At 38.7% G+C, this 23057-nt stretch overlaps 1 protein-coding gene across 2 annotated transcripts in view; it reads right to left on the bottom strand.

The window, feature by feature from the left end:
- Positions 1-23057, bottom strand: part of F13A1 (coagulation factor XIII A chain) — a 157374-nt gene that overhangs the window by 97912 nt on the left and 36405 nt on the right. For both annotated transcript variants that reach the window (XM_036998363.2, XM_073225174.1), the window contains exon 4: positions 16093-16344. In XM_036998363.2, coding sequence (XP_036854258.2) covers positions 16093-16344 — 252 coding nt within the window. The remainder of the gene's footprint in view (positions 1-16092; positions 16345-23057) is intronic.

Raw genomic sequence — 23057 nt, 5'->3', positions numbered from 1 at the left:
TTTTTGCATTTTTGCCGTTTGAAAAGATTGTGGAATAATTGGTCTGTAATTAAGCTGCAAATTTAAAGCCACTGTTAGCTTTGTGAATCAAAATATAGGTGTTTTTGTCCTAGTACATTGTCATTCCACCTGCAGTGGAGCTGGACTCCCATTGATCTTCTACCTACCATTCATTTATTTGTAGTTTACACATGAAGAATGGGAAATTCAGCGACTGCAGCTACTAATCCTGTGGGAGATGAATCTCATTTCACCAAACTTAAACTATGTTTTTGCACTAAACTGACGATACAAGTGACACATTACTCTCAAATAGGGAGACCTCACCACTTAAGGCTCTTAAGGCTATGCTGAACTCTAGGTTACTATTCTCTACTACGTTCCCCCATTGGGGGTTGCAACTATTTTAAATGTTGGGAGATGGCCATTCTAGCTACTGTTGAATACCTCTGTTTGGGGTAGATATGACAAGAAACTTAAAAAGAATATATATAAAGGGCAGACTGGTTGTCTTTTCCCATATGGTTTTGTTTATGCCCTAACAGGCCTACAAGTGGAGTTTTGGAGGTTTGCTTTCACTATGCTTGTCTGTAAACAAATATTGTTAAAAGATTTTTCTATTTCTACTAGTCCTTCCAATTCTATGAAATGTTCCAATTATAGCATATGGTAATAATCAGAAACTTAATTCCATTATAATAAAATATCAAACAAAAGGACTTTAGAAAAAAATTAATTGAAATTGAAAGTATCAGTAATACTCCTGATGCATTTTCTCTTAAAAAAATCTCTTTTTCTAGTTCTGTCTATTGAAAAGAGCTAGAAAAATAAACAGTGTAACAGCAATGACTGCCCTTGAGACTGGGTTATGGTGTCTAAGTACTATTCCTACCCCCAGGTCTCTCACTAAAAGATAGTTGGGCTCCCTAAGAGAAATGAATCACTACAGGTAATGTACAAGACTGGGTCAGGTAATATACAAGACTGGCCTGAAATACTTCTTGCCAGAAAGTATGGAGGTTATCAGAGATCTAGGAGTCATGGCAACGGAATTAGAAATGAGTTTAATAGAACTCCTAGTGGCCAAGGATGGGACAATTAAAATATCCAAAATAATAGTCATGACAAAGGATTAGAACACAAAAAAATTCAATGTTCATAAATTCATAGTGATTTTAAATTATTCATTGGTCACCTTTGTAGGGTGCTAAGAACCAACTCAATATTTTGAAAACTTAGAAATAACGAAAGAAGCACATATCTAATACTTCTTTTATGAACATACCTCAAGGTAACAAAATAATTGGTGCTAATAAATACAGAAGGAATGGTAGATTAGAATATCATCATTTTGCAATCCCTAATGAAATAATGAGTCTAGGTTAAAATCATTTGTTAATAGGCTAATGGGGAATTTCATAATGGATAGATGAAATGGAAAAAACCTGATACTACTGATAAATCTAAATATCACAAAAAGTGATGAACAGACATTATGTATCTCCCAATAGGATGGATGCCCTGTCAAGCATATAGCATGACTTATACAAGATTCTTGCTTTCTGTTCTCCTCTGGCCCCTGACAAAACAATAAAAAAGAATTCACTTGAAATGAATCCTATTGCATTTCTAGATCAGACTATCTGCTTATAGGAATATAAGGGTTACAGAAACATTGCATGACCCGAGGGGCTGGAAACAGCAAAATCCAGAATATGGAAAGTGCTACATGAAGGTGACTCAGCTTCAGCATAAAGTTTGTAGCATGCAAAAACATATGAAATGGATTGCTCCACGGTAAAAGATTTAAGAGATACACCAAATTTTTAGACATTGATTCAAAGAAAGTGTGAAAGATATTTTTTAGAAATTAGGGGAAATTGGATTAAGTACTGGTCATTGATAATACAAAGGAAATCTTGATTTTATTACCTGTAATACAAGAATATGTATATATATGTATACATACATTTGTACTCACATACACATATATGCATATATATGTCTATTTTTTAAAGATGCATGGTAAAATATGTAGGGATAAAAGAACATGATGGCTGGAACTTACTTAAAAATACTAAGGCATCACTCTAATATGAAAATCAGGCAAAGACCCCACCAAAAAAGAAAACTACAGACCAATATCCCTGATGAGTGTAGATGCAAAAATACTCAACAAAATATTAGCAAACCAAATTCAAAAATACATCAAGAGGAGCATACACCATGATCAAGTGGGATTCATCTTAGGGATGCAAGGATGGTACAACATTCAAAAATCCATCAACATCATCCACCACATAAACAGAAAGAAGGACAAAAACCACATGATCATCTCCATAGATGCTGATAAGGCATTTGACAAAATTCAACATCCATTTACGATAAAAACTCTCAACAAAATGGGTATAGAGGGCAAGTACCTCAACATAATAAAGGCCATATATGACAAACCCACAGCCAACATTATACTTAACAGCAAGAAGCTGAAAGCATTTCCTCTAAGATCGGGAACAAGACAAGGATGCCCACTCTCCCCACTGTTATTCAACATAGTACTGGAGGTCCTAGCCACGGCAACCAGACAAAACAAAGAAATAAAAGGCATCCAGATTGGTAAAGAAGAAGTCAAACTGTCACTATTTGCAGATGACATGATATTGTACATAAAAAATCCTAATGACTCCACTCCAAAACTACTAGAACTAATATCTGAATTCAGCAAAGTTGCAGGATACAAAATAAATACACAGAAATCTGTTGTATTCCTATACAGTAACAATGAACTAGCAGAAAGAGAAATCAGGAAAATAATTCCATTCAGAATTGCATCAAAAAGAATAAAATACCTAGGAATAAACCTAACCAAGGAAGTGAAAGACCTATACCCTGAAAACCACAAGACACTCTTAAGAGAAATTAAAGAGGGCACTAACAAATGGAAATTCATCCCAGGCTCTTGGATAGGAAGAATTAATATTATCAAAATGGCCATCCTGCCTAAAGCAGTCTACAGATTCAATGCAATCCCTATCAAAATATCACCAGCATTCTTCAATGAACTGGAATTCATATGGAACCACAAAAGACCGCAAATAGCCAAAGCCATCCTGAGAAGGAAGAATAAAGCAGGGGGGATCTTGCTTCCCAACTTCAAGCTCTACTACAAAGCCACAGGAATCAAGACAATTTAGTACTGGCACAAGAACAGACTCACAGACCAGTGGAACAGAAGAGAGAGTCCAGACATAAACCCAAACATATATGGTCAATTAATACACGATAAAGGAGCCACGGACATACAATGGGGAAATGACAGCCTCTTCAACAGCTGGTGTTGGCAAAACTGGACAGATACATGCAAGAGAATGAAACTGGATCACTGTCTAACCCCATACACAGAAATAAATTCGAAAAGGATCAAAGACCTGAATGTAAATCATGAAACCATAAAACTCTTAGAAAAAAACATAGGCAAAAGTCTCTTGGACATAAACATGAGCAACTTCTTCATGAACGTATCTCCCCGGGCAAGGGAAACAAAAGCAAAAATGAACAAGTGGGACTATATCAAGCTGAAAAGCTTCTGTACAGCAAAGGACACCATCAATAGAACAAAAAGGCATCTTATAGTATGGGAGAATATATTCATAAATGACAGATCTGATAAAAGATTGGCATTCAAAATATATAAAGAGCTCATGTACCTGAACAAACAAAAAGCAAATAATCCAAGTAAAAAATGGGCAGAGGAGCTGAACAGACACTTCTCCAAAGAAGAAATTCAGATAGCCAACAGGCACATGAAAAGATGCTCCATATTGCTGATCATCAGAGAAATGCAAATTAAAACCACAATAAGATATCACCTTACACCAGCTAGGATGGTCAGCATCCAAAAGACAAACAACAACAAATGTTGGTGAGGATGTGGAGAAAGGGGAACCCTCTGACACTGCTGGTGGGAATGTAAATTAATTCAACCATTGTGGAAAGCTGTATGGAGGTTCCTCAAAAAACTAGAAATAGAAATACCATTTGACCCAGGAATTCCACTGCTAGGAATTTACCCTAGAATGCAGGATCCTAATTTCAAAAAGACATACTCACCCCTATGTTTATCACAGCACTATTTACAATAGACAAGAAATGGAAGCAACCTAAGTGTCCATCAGTAGATGAATGGATAAAGATGTGGTACATATACACAATGGAATATTATTCAGCCATAAGAAGAAAACAAATCCTACCATTCACAACATTGATGGAGCTAGAGGGTATTATGTTCAGTGAAAGAAGCCAGGTGGAAAAAGACAAGTATCAAATGATTTCACTCATCTGTGGAGTATAAGAATAAAGAAAAAAAGCTGAAGGAACAAAACAGCAGCAGACTCACAGAATCCAGGAATGGACTAACAGTTACCAAAGGGAAAGGGACTGGGAAGGATGGGTGGGCAGGGAGGGATAAGGGGGAAAAAAAGTCTCATTACTATTAGCAGACATAATGTGGAGGTGGGCACAGGGGAGGGCTGTACAACACAGAGAAGACAAGTAGTGATTCTATAGCATCTTACTATGCTGATGGGCAGTGACGTTAACAGGGTATGTGGGGAGTACTTGGTGATGGGGGAGTCTAGTAAACATAATGTTCCTCATGTAATTGTAGATTAATGATACCAAAAAAAGAAAAAAAATACCAAGGCCAAAAAAAGGGAAAGAAGGACAGATAAAACAAATATGACAAGATCTTGATAACTGTTGAATCTAGCAGATATATAAATAGGTATTCATTGCTACTTTTGAGTTTGAAAATGTTCATAATAAAAATAAACTTTGGCTAAAGGGTACAAAAGAAAGCACAAATAAATGAAAACATTTAAAATGTTTCTAATTGGACATGAAGATTCTTCAGTATAAAGATATCAATTCTTTTCAAATTAGTTTATTTAGTCAGTGCAAACCCAACCAAAATTCTACTCAGATTATTTAGAATTCTGTATGCTGATTCAAAACTTTATTTGAAAAGACATGAAAAAATAGCCAACAGCTAAAATGTTGGAAAAGAATAAAAAAATAGAAGACTTCCTCTTAGTGATAAACTGAACTTCTTGCCCCAATTCATCTGTTCCTGTATCCATGCTCTGGCCATGTAACTAGTCATCCTTCTCTGCGAAGGTAGAACATTCCCCTGTTGACTTGGGGTTCACTTTGATTAAGAGGCATTAGAAGAGTGAGGCAAGTGAGGGTCTGAAATGTGCTTGCACACCTGAGCATGTGCTCTTGCCATTTCTGCCATCACTACGAGGCAAGTGTGCCCCAGGAAGCCCACTAGTCACAGGAGGATGAGAGACACCCAGAGCAGAGCATCTTCACAGCCATGCAGTGAGGGACAGAGTCTCTCCAGCTATTCCCACCTGAAGCAGAGCTGACCAGTTCAGTCCTGCCTCTGTGAGCCCAACCACAGTCAAGACCCAGATCCATGAGATGAAATGCTTATTGTTGTATGAGTAAGATTTTCTGGTTCTTTCTTATGCAGCATTCCTGTGGTTATATTTAAATAAAGCCATAATTAAACTTGATTTTGGCACAGTAATAGATAAAAATATACATAGAGCTAGATGTATACATTAGATCTTATATTGATAAAGGTAGCATTTCAAATCAATAAGTAATGATAGATGTAACCAATAAATCATGTTTTGACAACTGTCTGTTCATGTTGGAAAACATTTTCAGTAAGATCTCTTTCTTCCACGTCTACAAAATTTTTTGAAAGATTTAAAAAGATTCATGTGTGTCCTTTCCTGCCAAGCCTTAACTCCCCTCAATTGTTCCAGATATGAAGTAGAGAAATATAACATTTTATATATGTATATATAAAGATGCTCAACTTCATTAATAGAGACATGCAAACTAAAATAGCCATGAAATACCAATGAAATGCCATATTTTGCCTATCATAATGGTAAATATTAAAATAAATTATAACACTGTGTTCCAGGAAGAGTATGAAGAAATGGATAATCTTTGGTACTGTGGCTATTATAAACTACTGCAGTCTTTTTAAAGGGTAATTTGGCAGTATCTATGCAAATGTAAAATGTGAATTCACTTTGATCAACCAATGTTATTTCCAGATATCTACTCTACAGAAATGCATTCATACAAAAGGGATGTGAGACATTCAATAGAGCATGAAATGCTGTAGTGAAAGTGGGAAGCAATCCAGATATTTGTAAATAAAAGAACAAATCAATTAGGGCATAAATATACCAAGCAGTCATTAAAAAAATATGTATGTACTGATATAAAAAATCTCTAAAAGTAGATTGTGCAAGAAACTAAGGTATAGAGTAACATGCATAACACAATCCCATTTGTGGTTAAAAAAAATATCCACACTCTATAGGTATATATATGGACATTAATATATAAAATGATAGCACAATATATGGAACCATGCAAACACTTAAAGTTGGTTTCCTCTGGAGATTCTCTAGGATGGAGGATAGGTCGGAGAGAAAGTCTACTTTTTACCATATATATGAGTATGTGTGTATATTTGAAAAGAACAATGTATTCAATTATTTGTCAATTAAAACAACTCAAAATATATTAAACAGATGGAACTACACCAAAATGTCAACAGTGTCTCTGATTTGTAGATCTCTGAATTCTTTTTATCCTGTCATTATCCTTATTTCTATAGTAAAATTTTCATCATCAGGGAAGTTACTTTTTAAAGAGTGGTTGCATTAAGTGAAACTATCTATTTGATAAGAGATTAAATTCAACTTTTATATATTAAGTTTCCTTCAAGAGCAATATAGTTGTGCTTTTAAAAAAAATCAATGTCCTTATTAAATATCATCATATACTCATAACTTTTCCTCCTTCTTTGAGTCACCCTCTACCCTTTTCCTCCCAACACAGGCTGGTCAAGCCTCACTCCCTCAGTGCCCTGCGGATGCTGCGGTAACATCCATCCCTCTAGATGCAGAGTGTTCTGAGACTCAATTATTTATTGAACAAACATATGTTTAGTATTTACTACCTGCCAGGACCTTCCTAAGTATGGTACAAAACCAAATGAACTCATGAAAACTCATAATGTCTCTTAAGAGGAAGGCGTTGCATCACCATTTCACAGATGAAGAAAGTGTCCTTCTCAAGGCCGCCGTGCTAGGAAGCGGGAAGCCAGGATTTGCATACTAAGCTGTCCTGTCTCCCACATGGACTGGGACTCTGGAATCTGAGGATTAGGTCCTAGAGGGCCTGGGAACGCAGCTCAGTAAATGCCTCCTGCAAGCATGAGAGGTGGCGATGGATATCTGCAGCTTGCAGAGTGAGAGAGAAGTCCAGGAAAAGGAAGGATTATTTACTTTTGGGCTTCGGTTTACTGATGGGAAGTTATCAATTTAAGCAGCAAATGATGAATAGGGAGGAAACCTGTAGCTGAAGACTAGGCCACCCTTTTCCTTCCCGCAGCTGAATTAAATCTTACCTCAAAACCGGTGGGCATGACCATGAATCCACAACACGGCGAGGGAGTCAAATGGGAAGGCTTATTTTAATTTTAAATTTATTTGTGATTTTAAAAGAAGATTGAAGGTGGAAAGCAATGCTTTCTTTTCCCTGTTTTTATTCAGATCTGTCACTTTAAAATATAGGTGTCCAAAGCTCGGATAAAAAAAAATTACCACACCATGGAAACTCCAAAAAACACCCCATGTTTGGTAGGCTAACAAAAATAGGAAACCTTTATCTTTTGCCTCTGTTGGCTTTTAGGTATTGTTTGTTTGTAAACTTTCAGTAAGTTTCAGAGGCATAATGAGGTTTTACTAGATCTAGAAGGAATAACTGGTTCCCTAGTTAGTAAAATGGAAGATACTGTTGAAGGTAAAAACACACTTTACCAGTAAAAAAAACTAGTGATTCACTGTTTTAGAAACTCAACCATCTGAACTGCTAGAAAGCGTGTGTGTATGTGTGCATGTGCTTGCTTGCAGGTAAGCTTGGGGACTGGGAGCTATACTTCCCAAATGCATGAGACCCGAGGGGAGAAGCTGGGCCTACAGAGCTCATGAAATAGGAACGGCAGGACTATGGACCTGTGGACAACTTCTTGATCTTAAGTGACTTCTGGCAAAGAGCTGCCAGCACAATAAAGCTCAAGAGCAAAACAGCAAATGTGGCGGGATACTTCCACCTGCTTTACCCAGAAGCTCTGCCACCACAACAGATCTTCCACATAGCTTGTAAATAACCCCCTTTCCAGGTGACTAACAAGGCAAGTTGTAAAGGAGAATGATCTCATTTATTTTACTATTGCCCTGGTGGGAATTGTGGGGTAGTTAAAAAAAAGAAAATTGTGAGCTCAGAAATTTGAAGACTCACTTACAGGGCTGATGTCAGGCACCCTTGGACATTACCACTTGCCTCCCCACCCAGAGAAAGTAAGAATTTATAACAAACATGTAAAAATGAGTGCTGAGCCTATTGATTTTAGTATCTGTAAAACCTCTTTGGGAGAAGGTGGGCTATGCATCACCACTTTGGCTGAAAATTTCCTTATGCTTATTTACATTACATACTGTTTTAAAGTTAAAGCAAATCCCGCTTCTAAAGTCATTAAAGTCAACCCTAGCTAAGGAAACGCAGGGATCGAAGAGAACTATATGCCAGGAAGCCTATCATACAGGTTCTTTCCAAAGAGACTGTCCAACAACTTCAATCAGAGCTTGGTTTTGTTTCTGATCCTTTGAAAGAAATAATGGCTTGGCCCCTTCGAAAAGGCAAAATGCGTCACTTTTTCGGTGAAGGGAGAAATTTTGAGTGAGGGGATTAGGAATAATTCTTACTGGCATCCCCTTTATGTAAAAGCTGAGCATCACTAAAGAAAGAGGAAGACTTATGCTGTGTGAGTGTAATTACTCTTCAAGGAGTGGCTTCATCTGCAGAGGAAATGTGCCTCCAGATTGGTGTCATCATGATGGTTTCCTGTCTCAGAGAAAATCGGAAGGGGTTGATGCACTCCAGCAGGCTGTGGGTAAGGTAGGCAGATTATGAATAACTTCCTGTCTATGGGAGCTGGAAAACACTGGAGCATATTAAGGAAGGGCATTTCCAAGGTTTGTGCTTTTTTTTTTTTTTTCTGGGAGGGCTCAAAGCCACTGTCTTCCTAGAATGGTTTATTATAGCCCCTCCAGAGGCCTGCATTTGTACCTATTGACTTTGGAATGGAATGAATCCATGAAACACAGTTATGTGCTTCCTCAACAACTGTGTCTATTTACACTCCTTGCAAACATGTTGCATTACACTGCAAGACAGGCCAGGTTGGGAAGTTTATTTGATTTGTGCTATTTTGCCAGTTTTGCTGGTTAAGGACTTTTAGTGTAATTTAGTGTACTTAAATATCTTCAGAAGAGAGGCTATTATTCATGAAGCAATTCTACAAAGAAAATGCCAGATATTCTTTACTTAGCACGAATCTTCAAAGGGAGCCTATACCCTTGTTGGAATGCTTAATTTTTTCTTTTTGCAAAGAAAACTTTCATTTGATATTATTGCTATCAACCTAGTTTTATTTATCTATTTTTTGTGGCAGGGTCTCCCAGTGAAATTGGACCCTGCTGATATTGAAAAGCAATTCTGCTTCTCGAAACACATAATGCAGGGAGATACTGGCCTTCAGCATTCTTTGAAGAGTGAAAAAGAAACTACACACATAAGGAATTAGAACCTGCATGAACTGGCAGAAGAATATGACTGGATTAGGCCCTATCAACCCAGTTCCTTCCAGAAACATCTCATGACAGCTTTGGACTTGATTCTGGGGTAGATATATGACATTGAAGAAAATGTTTACTGTGGTCTCTCGGCTTGCTTCTGATGCAATGCCACACAGGACGTAACTCATTTGGTATAAAAGGGATGCATAAGCTTCTAATGACTCAGACACTTGCAAGAGTGATAAATGCTGTTTAAATAAATAGAAGGGTCAAATAACTAAGGGCTTCACTTTTTCACATAAGCTATACTTAAACTTCATAAAAATTCAATTAATATCTGATTGCTGTTGCATGCAAGCCCTGTTCTAGAAGCTAGTGAGGGTACCAAGATAAGCCACTGACTTGTCTCTTCCTATTTCCCAACTAGGCCTTTGTGTGCCATGACTTATTTTAGTACTTTTCACAGTTGTAATTCATGTTTATTAATAGAACATTTGTGAAACCTTTGATAGAAGCTCTGCAAAGTCAAAAATTGTCTGCCTTTTTCCCTGCCATATTCCCAGTGCCTAGTTCAACATTGATTGACCCTTAATATTTGTGAATGAATAAATAATATTGTTGTACTACCCTTGATTAATTATATTGTCTGGACATGGAGGGACACATACTATCAATATTTATGGATCAGTGGATAATTGGCTCTGGCCTGAGGGTGTGAATTTTGGCCTGGGATTCTAAGAGGAAAGGGTTGCTGGTCACTGTTACCATGGGAATACCAGGCCTGATGCATTACTCCTTCAGTTCTGAAGGGTCCAAAAGACCATTACATTTATCATTATAAAGCAAATAGGATAAGTATAAATGTCATAACAAAATACATGCTGGTCATATTTATTCACTCTTTCTTAAAAGCATCCAGATATTGGAAATTCATTGATTTTCGTACATTAAATTTAATTGATTTCTCTGTTTGGAGGAAAAATGAGTTAAATCATATTGAATAAAGAGTTAGAAATACCAGATTCTAATTTGGTGTCAGGCGCTAGGACTGAGAAGGAAATCTACACACATGTACATAAGCATGTATTCCCATACACACCATATGTGTTTTTTACTTTTTTCAAGATGGTAAGGTGTGAGAATACATTTACTACTTATCCACGATGATAGGTGCAGTGAACCAAATTTTCTTGTAATTATGAAATCAATGCAGTAAATATTTATTAAACATTAAGTATGTACCAGGCACCGTGCTAGGTGCTGGGATACAGGACTGAATGAGGGAAGGGGAAATCAGCGATGGAGAAGGTGCAGCGAAGCAAGTTATTAAAGGAAAAGACACCCCCTGAGGATGACTAATGCCCAGTTGAGCAGAGAAATCACCAACATATCTGGAGTATTCAGCACAGGTATGGGACATCTAAATCTTTCAGAACACACCATCTGTCACTAATACTAGACTATTGATCTCGAATATTCTGAATTCAAATAGGGAAATGCATTCAATAATCCAGAGTTCCTGGGTGGTCAGAAAAATAAGATAAATTCACAATAAATGCTCAGATCACTCCTGCTGCCTTTGTGGGTACAGCTCTCTCTCCAGCACCCTGGAGAATTGTCCCTCGTGGAATGGGTCTGAAGTCTGGTTAGCACTATTAAATTAAAAAATTAACCAACAATTCTCCCTTCATCCACCTCTGCCCTTACTAGCATGGTATTGCTATTGATCCCCATTAGTGATTTAGTGATTAAGCAGGATGAATTGCCTATGAATGTAAAGCAAGCTGAAGGGCCCCCGGACACACAGCTGAACATTCTTATTTCGATAAGTATTGTACATGCCCATATAACTTTCAACCCAGTGCCCCAAGCCGCCTTGGATGTCCCTTCTACATCCAGCGTGCAGCATTTTCCGTATCTTTCTACCTTGCTCTATTTTGACTTCTGATTTCCTCTTTTGTTATCTTTTCCACTTGGGCAATGGCCCACACCTCTCTGTTGACCTGCTTTCCAATTACCAGACCCTATCTCTAGGGGTCCCTTGCTGTAAATTAGCATATGCAAGCACAAAACTGGGTAGGACTGTAGATCTGGCTGTGTGTTCATCATCCAGGCCCCCTTTTTCAATTATGCCCTGGCTTCTAGGTCAGATAAGGCACACAATGAATGAAATGAGGAGATGCCCTTTTTTTTCCCATTTCATAAACATACCCTGGGAGATCTTGGTGAATATTAACATAAGAATGAAAAAAGGTATTATCTTAAAAGCTGGCAATAGAGTTTTTCTGCAGGGAATGGTCTTGGAAAAGCATGTAGTCCCCAAAAGCCTGATTGTTGGAGGAGCCCAAACAACAAAACAGAAAAGTTCGCTGAACTGCTCTGTATGAGAGATGAAAGAGAATTTGCTCCTGAGAGAGGATGGGAGGGAAGAGTTTGGAAAAAAAGGGAGAACACAAGGGAAGGGAGAAGAAGCAGTGAAGTAGAGAGAGACTGGGATTAGGTTTAGGGAGGGGTCAGTAAAACTCTGAGAGTAAATATAACCTCCTATGTTTTGGAACTATTGTGTAAACTAGTGGTTCTCTAAGTGGGGAGAAACAGCTGCCCTTGGGAGACGGTTAGAAATGCTAGTTCTTAGGTTCCATCCAGACCTACTCAGTCTGAGGCTGCTGCACAGAAATCTAACAAATCCAGGTAATTCTGATGTGCTGCAAGTTTAGAATCAAAGTAAGTTTTTCTGCTTCTCACCTCCACACCAAATTGCAATTACTGTCTAGACATTCACAGGTGCTTCACGTGACAGTTCTTGATGTTTCTGAGGCGGCACAGGAGTCAGCCCTGGGAGGAACAGGACTCCGGAGGTAGAGAGGACCATGAGCATATCACCAATAAATCTGCAGAAATGTCTGGACTTTCACAAGCCAAGGAATTGGGTGGGGTGGGGGTGATGGGGGTGGCAGTGCTCCTTGTGTCCTGGGGACAGGGAGGGCCCATTGGCCATGTTCCTGCAATAAGCCTACTTCCTGCTTCCCAAATCTTACATCTTCCCTACCAGGCTTCCCATATGCCCTCCTTGCTGCTTGGTCTCCACAGCTGATTTTGCTTTACACTCACTGAGAAAAAGAGGATCACATAATGGGAACCACCTCTTCCTCCTTCCCTGAAATCTAAAAAACCTGAATCTTTGCCCATCTTTCACTTTGTTCCCATCACAGTGGAGAAGGGATGGCCCTCCCTGCCAAGGGTCGCTCCCTGGATCCCACCCACTCAAGGATTTCACTCTTAAGTCAGTGGTCTTCAACTATGCCTTCAGGAATCAGCTGCCCTGGTTTCTAAAGCCCTACAGCTCAGGCTGCCCTCAGACCAATCCGAATGCGACAGTAGTTAAAGGTCCCCAGGTGATTCTATCATCTTTGTCTAGACTCTAATTGTTAATGATACTAATTCTACTTTCATTCCTTCATTAAACTTCCCCACTAGCTCCTGATGGTGCCTATGTTTACATCCCCAGATCAGCCATCTCATTGGAGCTCTAGATTCGCTTATTCAAGTGTCTACTTGACATTGCATTTGGATAGCTCACAGATATCTTCAAATTAACATTCTAAGTGTAACTCTTCATTTTACTCCTAGATCTTCCCCTCCACTTCCCTTGGTTTTCCCAGCTCTGAAAATGATAGTACCATCAACCCATGTGGTGAAACCAGAGACCTAGAGTTAGTTATTGTGGACTCCTTCCTCTTCTTCACCTCCCATGTTCAATCCCTCTGCAAATTCTCTTCTAAATCCCAAGTAGATCTCCATCCATCCCCTCTTAATCTCCACCACCACCACCACAGTCCAGTGCATCATCATCTTTGTCCTATGCCAGAGCTTCCAGCCTGGGGGAAATGGAAGCGCCTATGGCCAGGATCCTCACCTGACCCTAAAGTACTTGATGATGTGACTGGCCTGCTGCTAGGCCACTGCTTCCACACCCCTAGGCAATGAACTGTTACTGACTGAGTCACTATATAAAGAGCTCTGCCCAGTGCTCTGGGCAGAGGCAGGGATGGAGGTGGATTATGGACCTCAGACTGCTGGATGCAGATGTGATTCTAGTGCTCAACCTACCACCAGGAGAATAAAGTTGGGTATAAACCCTCTCACCCCCAGAATGTTCCATTGTCATTTCTTGTCTCACTGAATCCATAGTGAACTTGGCCAAGGCTAAACCCTCAGGCAAGACACAAATGGGTCTCTCTGGTTTTATTCTTACTTCCTCCAGTCGGTGACACCTAGGGGGATGTCCCTCTGCTCCATTTCTGTAAAGCAGCATCTAGCCCTGGGGCCATGTTATCTATAGGTCTAGGCAACTCCTTCTGAAGAGAGGTACCTGGAAGCTTCTCACATGGATACAACTGAAGACCAAGGCTGTGATCAGGTAGTCTCAGGTTATTAGATTACCCACCTCTTGAATGGTTTTTCTGTAAAGTCAGTATGTCAGGCAATATTGCTACTGTGTCCCTTCCTGGGGACAGGGAGGGCCCATCGGCCACATTCACCTCTAGAGGGCCCTTTTCACCTCTAGAGACGGGCCACATAAATTGTAATGCATGTGGACACATATTCCATTTTGTACAGCTATGTAATCCAGAAAAGCTTCAAACAAACCAAAGTTTGGGTAAATACTATAATTCTTTAAATACCATAGGGTATTTTGGTTATATGAAATTGTATGATTTTCTTTTTGTAACACAAAGAAAGTATACAAACTCCTGCTTTATTTATTTTGTAAGTATGGAGTTTTAAAATACAATTTTCTTATACTAGGCCACCTCCTACATATTCCTCCATCTGTCTCCTTTGCTGATTCCTTCTGTATTAGACCCCTAAATGCTGGTGTTCGTTGGAGGTTAATACTGTATCTTCTTTCCTTCTGTGTCTAATTTTCTTCCTAGGTTCAGATAACTCCCAAATTTATATCTGTTTCTCATCTTCAGATTCATATAAAGGGATTCCTACTAGTCACTTCTGCTTGGGTATATACAGTTATCTGCAACTTAACATTTTCAAAATTTCAGTTTGTCTCTATATCTTCCCTCCCTGTGGTCTGTTCCATCTCTGTAAATAGCACTCCATCCACTCAGCTGCAGAATGCCTTGTATCTTGACAAGATTACTGAAATAGGAGGGCACCTTTGAACTGCTCATGACTCAGTTAAAATCTCTTGTTGCCATCAACCTTGAACATCTGCCTCATAGATAGGATTATTGGGTACAAGATATTGGGGGAGGGGAGTAGGGGTATAGGATTAGCTCAGTGCCATCTGCCAACACTACTAAAATGTAATTCAAAGAAAATGTCAGTAGGATCCAGGCTTATGACACATTTGAGTAGAAAACATTGTCATTCACTTACCCTGATTCAAATGCAACTCTCACAAACAAGGGTCATTCAAAAGCAAGAATAATATAGGCTCATTTTGGAAGATACGGAGAGCAATATATATGGGATAAAGTAATGTGAGAAGTCTCCTGCCCCACGTAAGCTTTTCTAAGTTTCATTATCTTATTTCTTAAAATCTAAAAGCAGATGCTTATCAATGCTGCTGTAACATTTGCTTCCGCATCTGGAACTTGAAATCAGCCCCATACCAAGTATGGAAGCATGGGACAGATATGGAAGGGTAGAGGTGGGGCTGGGGAGCAAATACTGTATGTGACTGAGTTTTCAAATTGAATTGATAGAGAAATCCTTGACTTGACTGTGTTTATTTGACTATAACTAGATTAAGCTTGTGTAGCAGACAGAAAGGAAGACTCAAAGTAGCAGTAGAGATTAAACTGTTATATTAAAATAAAGTTATATGTTTGTACATCCAGAGTTATGATTTATGAAACTTGTACCCACTATACATATAAACAAATTTATGAGATCCTTTACATATTCAGACTTTCTGTTCTTGAATTAGGGAGATAGAGAGGTTAGTTCCACTATGGGCGAGATCAGCTTTATTCTGTTTTTCTGAAGCCAAAGTTTTTTAAATAAGCCCCTTTTGTTTACAAAGCAATAGCATACATAGATGTGATGCCACTAACATATAGCTCCACAATTAATGTATTGTGTAACTTTAGGCAGTCTTCAGTTATTTCCTGGAATAAATGTATAACAGCATTAACATCTTATATATAGGTTTTGTCCTCATATACACTGAGGACAAATTTCATACATTTTTCTATATCTTAATCATGGAAACCATTATTTTAATATGGAAAGAACATGTCTTCTAGAATAATTCTGCTATACCTCCAAAAAAAAATGTATTGGAAATACATGAACATTTTAATTTTTATAAGAAAAATAAATGCCTGCTCCTTACCTTCACACCAAGGATTAAAGAGAATGTACATGTCTGTTTCTGGGTTTCTGCTAGTGCGGATTATGCCATAGGGGGTCCAGACAGCAACATACATGCGGAATTTCCCCACAATGCACTCTGGGGAAGACTGGATAGACAGCCGGACAGACTTGTTCTCTCTCATGACAACTTTAGCCCCCCATGTGCCATGTTGGAGCTCTGACACAACAGGTACCGGGATGTAGGTTCCCTTGTTCTCCTGAGGATAACGACCTACGAGAAGAAAGAAGAAATGCAGTGTTGAGTACATTTCACAAACCATTTTTTGTTCTCCTTTTGTTATCTTAATAGTGAAGGTGGAAAATAATTCATTAGACTTGAAATTATAGGACTTGGGTTTGAATTTCATTTCTGCTGCCAACTTTCTGCAGGATGGGAATAAATTTTCTTCACTTCTTTACCTCAGATTTGTCATGTGTAGGGACTCTTGTTGGTTAATTTGTCAATGAACTTAAGTAAGACATAGAAGAACTGATCTCAGAGGCAAAACAACAAAACAAGAGCCAATAGGGTTAGTTACCATCCCTTGAAATTCCGCCTCTCAAAAGTTAGAATTGCTTTTTCAGGGACTTACGTAAATGTTTTTGTTTATTGTGAATATACTTTTACTATTTGTTATATTATCTATAATAGGATTGTATTTATGGGTTTGTCCATATGTAACAATTTTCATATTCAACCAAAACACGTGTTTATTGCCAATCTCATAAGTGATTCAGGCTTATGTCATGGACAGGAATTCAGTCTCCAGGGGCAAATTATCTACGTTTAAATCTTGGCTCTGCTACTTCGTTACTCTTGCAACCTCTAGGAAACTACCTGACCCTTACAAATCCCTAGTTCCTTCTCTTTTTCTTTATCAGTCAATGAGGATAACAATACCATCTAAGGATGAAATAAATTAATACGTGTAAGATGCTTTGCATATAATTTCTCATGCATAACAAATGGGTCGCTATTATTTTAATAGAAGATTACACATCAGAGCATTTTACCATATTGCCAGGCTTATCATACTTTATGTATAAGTGATCTCAGGGTAAATCTTATTTCTCTTTAACGCTGTCATTTTGGATCCAGTTCTTGTTTCACGGTGCTAACCTCGGAACCAAATTTTATCAATGAGTTTTTGAAAAACTAACATCTTCAGTGTGTAGAAAGTAAACTTCACCGCATTCTTTAACTCTTTAGCTTACAGTGTGCTTTATAGTTTCGTTTACAGGATAATGAAATACATAGATATTTTAAACTGGAGCAAACTTTCATTTACAAATTTTACCAAAATGTATTCGACATTTAATTCTTCTTGACTTGAGGCAACATACAGAGGCAGATAAGTCTGTAAATTATTTCGATTACAAGCAGAAGAATCTTGAAGAGCAAAGCTTATTCAGTTCAATATTTTTATATATTACCTGTACAGGATTCTACATTAAAACAGACAAAAACAGTGTTTCATTGTGGCCTCTAATTACTGAGGTCTTTAAAGCATTCTTTGGTAGGCATACTGCTGAGGATAGAGCATTCTAAGGAGGTAGTTGTATAAGTTACTGCTGTGCAATTCTATAAGATGCTCAATCTTAATGAAAATAATAATTTACACAGTGCAAGCCAGGGAGAAAGATTAGAACCCTGGTGCTTTGCTCTGTGTTAGGGGTATCAGCTAATCACCACTCAGGATGAATATTACCATAAATTCAACAGAGCCTTAAAAATGGTTTTTGCCAAGATGTGACAGTGTCTAGGTGGTGTCTTGGGAATACATGGGGCTTAGCCTCTGAGAAGCCTGCCCATAAATCCACCTGCAAGAAGTGTTTGTTCCAAAGGCAGCTCCATGCCCGTATGTTCAAACTGGGGAATGAGGTTGCCCTTTTTTCTGGAGGCACTGTTGCTCTCTGGAGCCCCCATCACTGTTGAAGTGTAGATAGATGTCAAAAGCAATCTTGCCAGCTAAATAGGATCATAATTCATTTATTACAGTGTCCCTGGGCAGCTGTTGCCACTAAATACTGGCAAGGACTTAGAATACACAGAATTAAACACAATACAAGTTTTGTGAAAATAAACTTTCAGAGATAAAATCTATACAGTAATGACAGACTTAGATTTTTTTTAAGATGAGTTATATAAGCATGCTCGCTTAGGAATAGCGAGAACCAGGAGAGCATGTCTGAAGCTATGTGCTATGTGCTATGAACCTCAGCGTCACCTTTGTACTAACATCCACTTTGTTAGAGTGTTGAAATAAATAACACAATCACTAGTTTCCATTATTACACTTCAAATTATGATTTTAAAGACTCACATTTTACCTATTAAGTTCATGTTACACAAAAAAAGTAAAGAGAAAGGAGAACCATGTTTAATTCTTGCTGGCTTTGAACCAAATCAAGACCTAACCTAGCTTGTGTGGACATTTTTCATTCATGCAACGATATGCCTACTATGTGAAAGGTAGTATCTTAAGCGCTAGGGATACCACGGTGAACAAAACGGACTTCTGTGTTCATAGAGCCTCTGTTTATGGAAAGAAGCCAATGCTTATGCTGTTTATTATGTGCCTGTTACTGCTTTATTCGTTATAACAAACTGTGAGAGGGAAATCATCATCATTATCTTAATTTGATCAATCAGGAAACAAAGACACAGGGTCATTAAGCAATTTGTCCTGCATGATGCAACTAGTAAGTAGTGGAGTTGAGATTTGAACCTAGTCAGTCTGGCTTGAGAGCCCGAGAGTTGAACCACTAAGCTTTAGGGCAGTTGTATGTGTAGAAAATTCTTTGGAGTTGGTGAGAACTATGTTCAAATTCTTTCATTTAAAATAATTTATTCTGTGGGTTTTATTTTTCTTTTTGGAATTTAGTACAGTTGTCAAATATTACATTCTCTTATGTTCAAATTCTGACTCCACTATTGAATACTGGTGCCCCTTTGGGCAAATTTCCTAATTGTCTGAGCTTCCACTTCCTTGTCTTTTTGCAGTCCTGTAACTGGAAAGAATATAGGCTATATTAAAATGAAAGCTTTATACCTGACACACAGTAGGGATTGACCAGGAGACATTTATTGTTTGTGTTTTAAACATAACAGCTACTAGAAAGTGAAGCTAGAATGAAGAAGAGGTGATTCCCTCACCTCCGATTCTAAACCTGAAGAAGGGTGGGGGTCCCAGGGAAAATCAGTTACTTTTGTTGAGGCGGTATTGTGGCCTCGGGGAAAGGAACTCAGCTGGCTCTGAACTCACTGTGGGATCCTGGCAACGTACTTATCCTCTCAACCAAAACCTTTACTCTGTAAAACAGGGATAATAGTGGTCACAGTTCATGGGGGAAAGGCAGCTGGATAAATAACAGTTACTGTTAACTGTTATTCCCCATTTTCTCAGGCTTTCTGATTCCTCCAAGTGGCTCTTTCTCTGCTCCCAAAGTGTGAAACCAGGGTGGATTCACAAAGAGTCAACCTGCAGAAACCAGACCTGCTTTCAAAGGCCAGTTTATTCCAGATTCAAATATATTGAGCTGACTCATTTTTCTTTCAGGAGAATTTGTACAGTCCCGACCCCACACCCACTAAAAAAAAAGTGATGATATTCATTATTAACTGAAAAGCCTTAATAATTCCAGACTCATCATGGAAGAACCACCTGAAACCTGTCCCTCATTTATAACTTCTGAGATTCCCAGTCATTTGTGGTCACAGGAATCTCTATTCATGATTTCGAGCAGTAGTTGGCAAACTGTGGTCCATGGACCAAATGCAGCCAGCTGCCTGTTTGTGTAAATAAAGTTTTATTGAACACACTCATTCATTTGTGTCTTATGGTGCTACAATAGCAGAGTTGAGCAGCTGTGACAGAGATCATATACATGGTCTGCAATGCCTAAAATATTTTCTATCTGGCCTTTGCAGTAAAAGTTTGCAGACCTCTGCCTTAAAGCATTTTACATTCTCTTTATTTAAGAAGTGATTTACTATAGACACCTCTGTCTAACATAACACATGGACCTCAGAAGAAAATACCATCCCTAGCTTTTCCTTCCAAAGAGAAATATGTTACTAAACTAATAACAAATATCTGTGCTATTAAGTCAATATTTAGTTTCCATAAAGTCTCCTAGTTAAATTCTTCACAGTCTCAGAGGGTGCTGAAGACATAAGAAGTTGGTTGTAACGTTTTATAGATTTCACTATATGTAGCTGAAATGTTCAATTTTATTACTGTAAAATTTGTTTAGAGTTCCCAGGGCAGTTCACATAGACAGAGATGGAGATTAAGTGAGAGGAATGAAGGCTGATTGCCTGGAGTCCTTACAAGAACACCATGAGGGCAGTTTTACAGATGGGAAACTGAGGGTCTGGTCGTTGTCACGTACAGGACTCCTGTATAACGAGACAGAGGCAAACAGGCTTTTAAGATCTCAGCACCGGGAAGCCTGCTGTCCTTTCTCTGCATCATGTGACCTCCATGGAGGTAAAGGGAGGATACTGGTGCGGCTACTGAGATGAAAGCTACGAGAAGGAGAAAGCTGGAAGATCCAAAGGGATGTGAGGCCAAAGGACAGGGAGGAGATGTATTGTGGTAAACAGGAGACCTATGAGACACAAACTCAATAAATGGTAGGGAGGAAGAAGGCCTGGCAGGGAGGAGCTTGGAAAAGGGTCTCTGGGCCACCATGGATTGAATCAGGAAGGTTTCTAAAGTGATGTCACTGAATGAAGGGAGACGCGTGAGCAGCGCGGCTGATATGATCAGGTCAGAGGGCACCAGCCAGCACTGGGAGCAGACCAGGAACGGGCAGTCATTATGTGACTTCATTCCAAAGGGAGGAAAGAACCTGGACTCACAGACCTTTTCATATTCACTGTATGGAAAAGCTGATTATTAATGTGAGGCCCGACATGCCAATAGTACCTCAGGGTCTTGTCAGCTGCGCTATTACACCATGTTTAATTCTGAATATAATGACTTCAATGACAGCACTGGGGAAGAATTTTCCATGATTAAGTTGTGAGTGAGAAAACTGTGACAGAGTAGTATTTCATTTCACTAAATAGCCCTCTCACCCCCAGGAGGTAGCATGTTTAAGAGACCACAATCAGGCTACACTCAGGAACACCCATCCATCAACATCCATGGTTATCCATCAATTATCCTTGGCCAAACGCAGGTGTGAAACGCAGCCCTACAGAGGTGACCACCATGTTTGCTGTGAGTGTAGAATGCCTGGATAGCATTTTCCCCAAAAGTGTTTTATTTTGTGTTAAAAAAAACTTAGCAATAGAATTGCTAATAGAACCAAGAAATACAATATCCCAGAAAGAATTCTCATTTAGTTTTTAATAAGGTAGTCTTTGAAATCAGACTACCAAACATGAAAAATATAACTACTGATTGGATTCTTTCCTATTACCTAGAATCGGTGCCATCTTTCCAAGGGATCTAGAAATTATCATATGCTTTAAGTTTAAATGCTTGTAAATTATTTTTGAGGCCACAGAAATATTATTTGTAAGGCAAAATTCTCTTGGACCTTACGCCTGTATCAAATGATTCTGTGTCTTACGTAACCTCTCTTTCTCCCTACACCTATGGGTGTGAACACGGAAATGCACCTACCTTAGCCTCCCCCACAAGCCTGGAACCAGGAGGAAGAGGTGGACATATTAATTCCTTTAAGATTTTATTCTCATCAGCCTCGGCTCAGTGGGCCTTAGCATTTTGCACGGCTTCTTCATATTCATGCCATTCACATGGTAGGCAGGAGAAATCCACCTCTAGCTTAGACTCAGCTCTACGTGACCTTGGGGAAAGTGTTCTCTCAACCATTCATTTCACAGACCTGAGAATCCACTGCCTGCAGAGCGCTGAATAGGTAGTACCCCACAGAAGAATGCGCTGCATTTTAAAATTTAATTGTGGGTAAGTTGATGGCTTGGAGTATTTTCACGTTAAAAACACAATGTTCTGTGTGATGATTAGGTTCCCAGGTAGTCCAAAAAGGCCACTAATTAGAATATAGTATGGTCAGTATGGTTGAATATTGTTGCTAATAGAATTATTCCCATTTTATTTACTCATACTTAGAACCTGGAAGAGCATATTCAGCATGTAGGAGGAGCAGGTACCTGTAATTGAAGAAAATAAGCCTGTCGCCACTTTACGCTGGTGCTCTGACATGATGACACTTACACCTCAGCACGCCCCTATTCCTGTCATCTCCTGGGTGTGTCATCTGTAAATCATGGCTGTAGTTGGTGCTCCACCTGTGCTGTACTTAGTAACACTTCTAGTCCTGTCAATCTTAATTAATCACCAAAAAACCCCAAATAAAACTTTCCCTCCTTACTCTCTTAGATATCTATATTTCTTATTAAACTTAAATAAAGATATTTTCTTGTCATTACAGCCCGATAGAACGTCACAATGCCTTGCACCAACCTGTTGTCCAATACATGTCAGTGTGACTGAATGACTGAATTGAACTTTTCCCAGATAACAAGTCCCATTAAGAACGTCACAGAGACTTTAGAAGCTCTGGAATGAAATGCCTGCACCAAGCCAGTTGTCAATTCCAAACATCCTTCACAGGAAACAAAAATTCCTAGTTCTATGCTTTTTCCTTCAAAGGGTGTTTTCCATTCATATAGAAATGCATTTTATGCTGAGCTTTGACACTACGTAACCGCAGACTCTCACAGTGAATTCTTACAAGGGGATTGTCTCTAAGGAACTCATGAATATATCATGAGTCTCCAGCTGGGAAGGTAAATTTCATGATGCTAAGTCATTTTTCCATTTGGTTCATTTGTTTTTCCCAAGATGCACCTTTCATGTTCAAAATAATCAATCTATTTCCAAATGGGCCCCAAAGTATTACTGTGACAACATGATGCATGCAGCCGAGTTGGGTGTGAATACAGTA

This window comes from Manis javanica, chromosome 16 (assembly GCF_040802235.1).
Source record: "Manis javanica isolate MJ-LG chromosome 16, MJ_LKY, whole genome shotgun sequence".
Taxonomy (NCBI): domain Eukaryota; kingdom Metazoa; phylum Chordata; class Mammalia; order Pholidota; family Manidae; genus Manis; species Manis javanica.
Note: the sequence above shows the minus strand (reverse complement) of the source record. Positions and strands in the feature narration are given on the sequence as shown.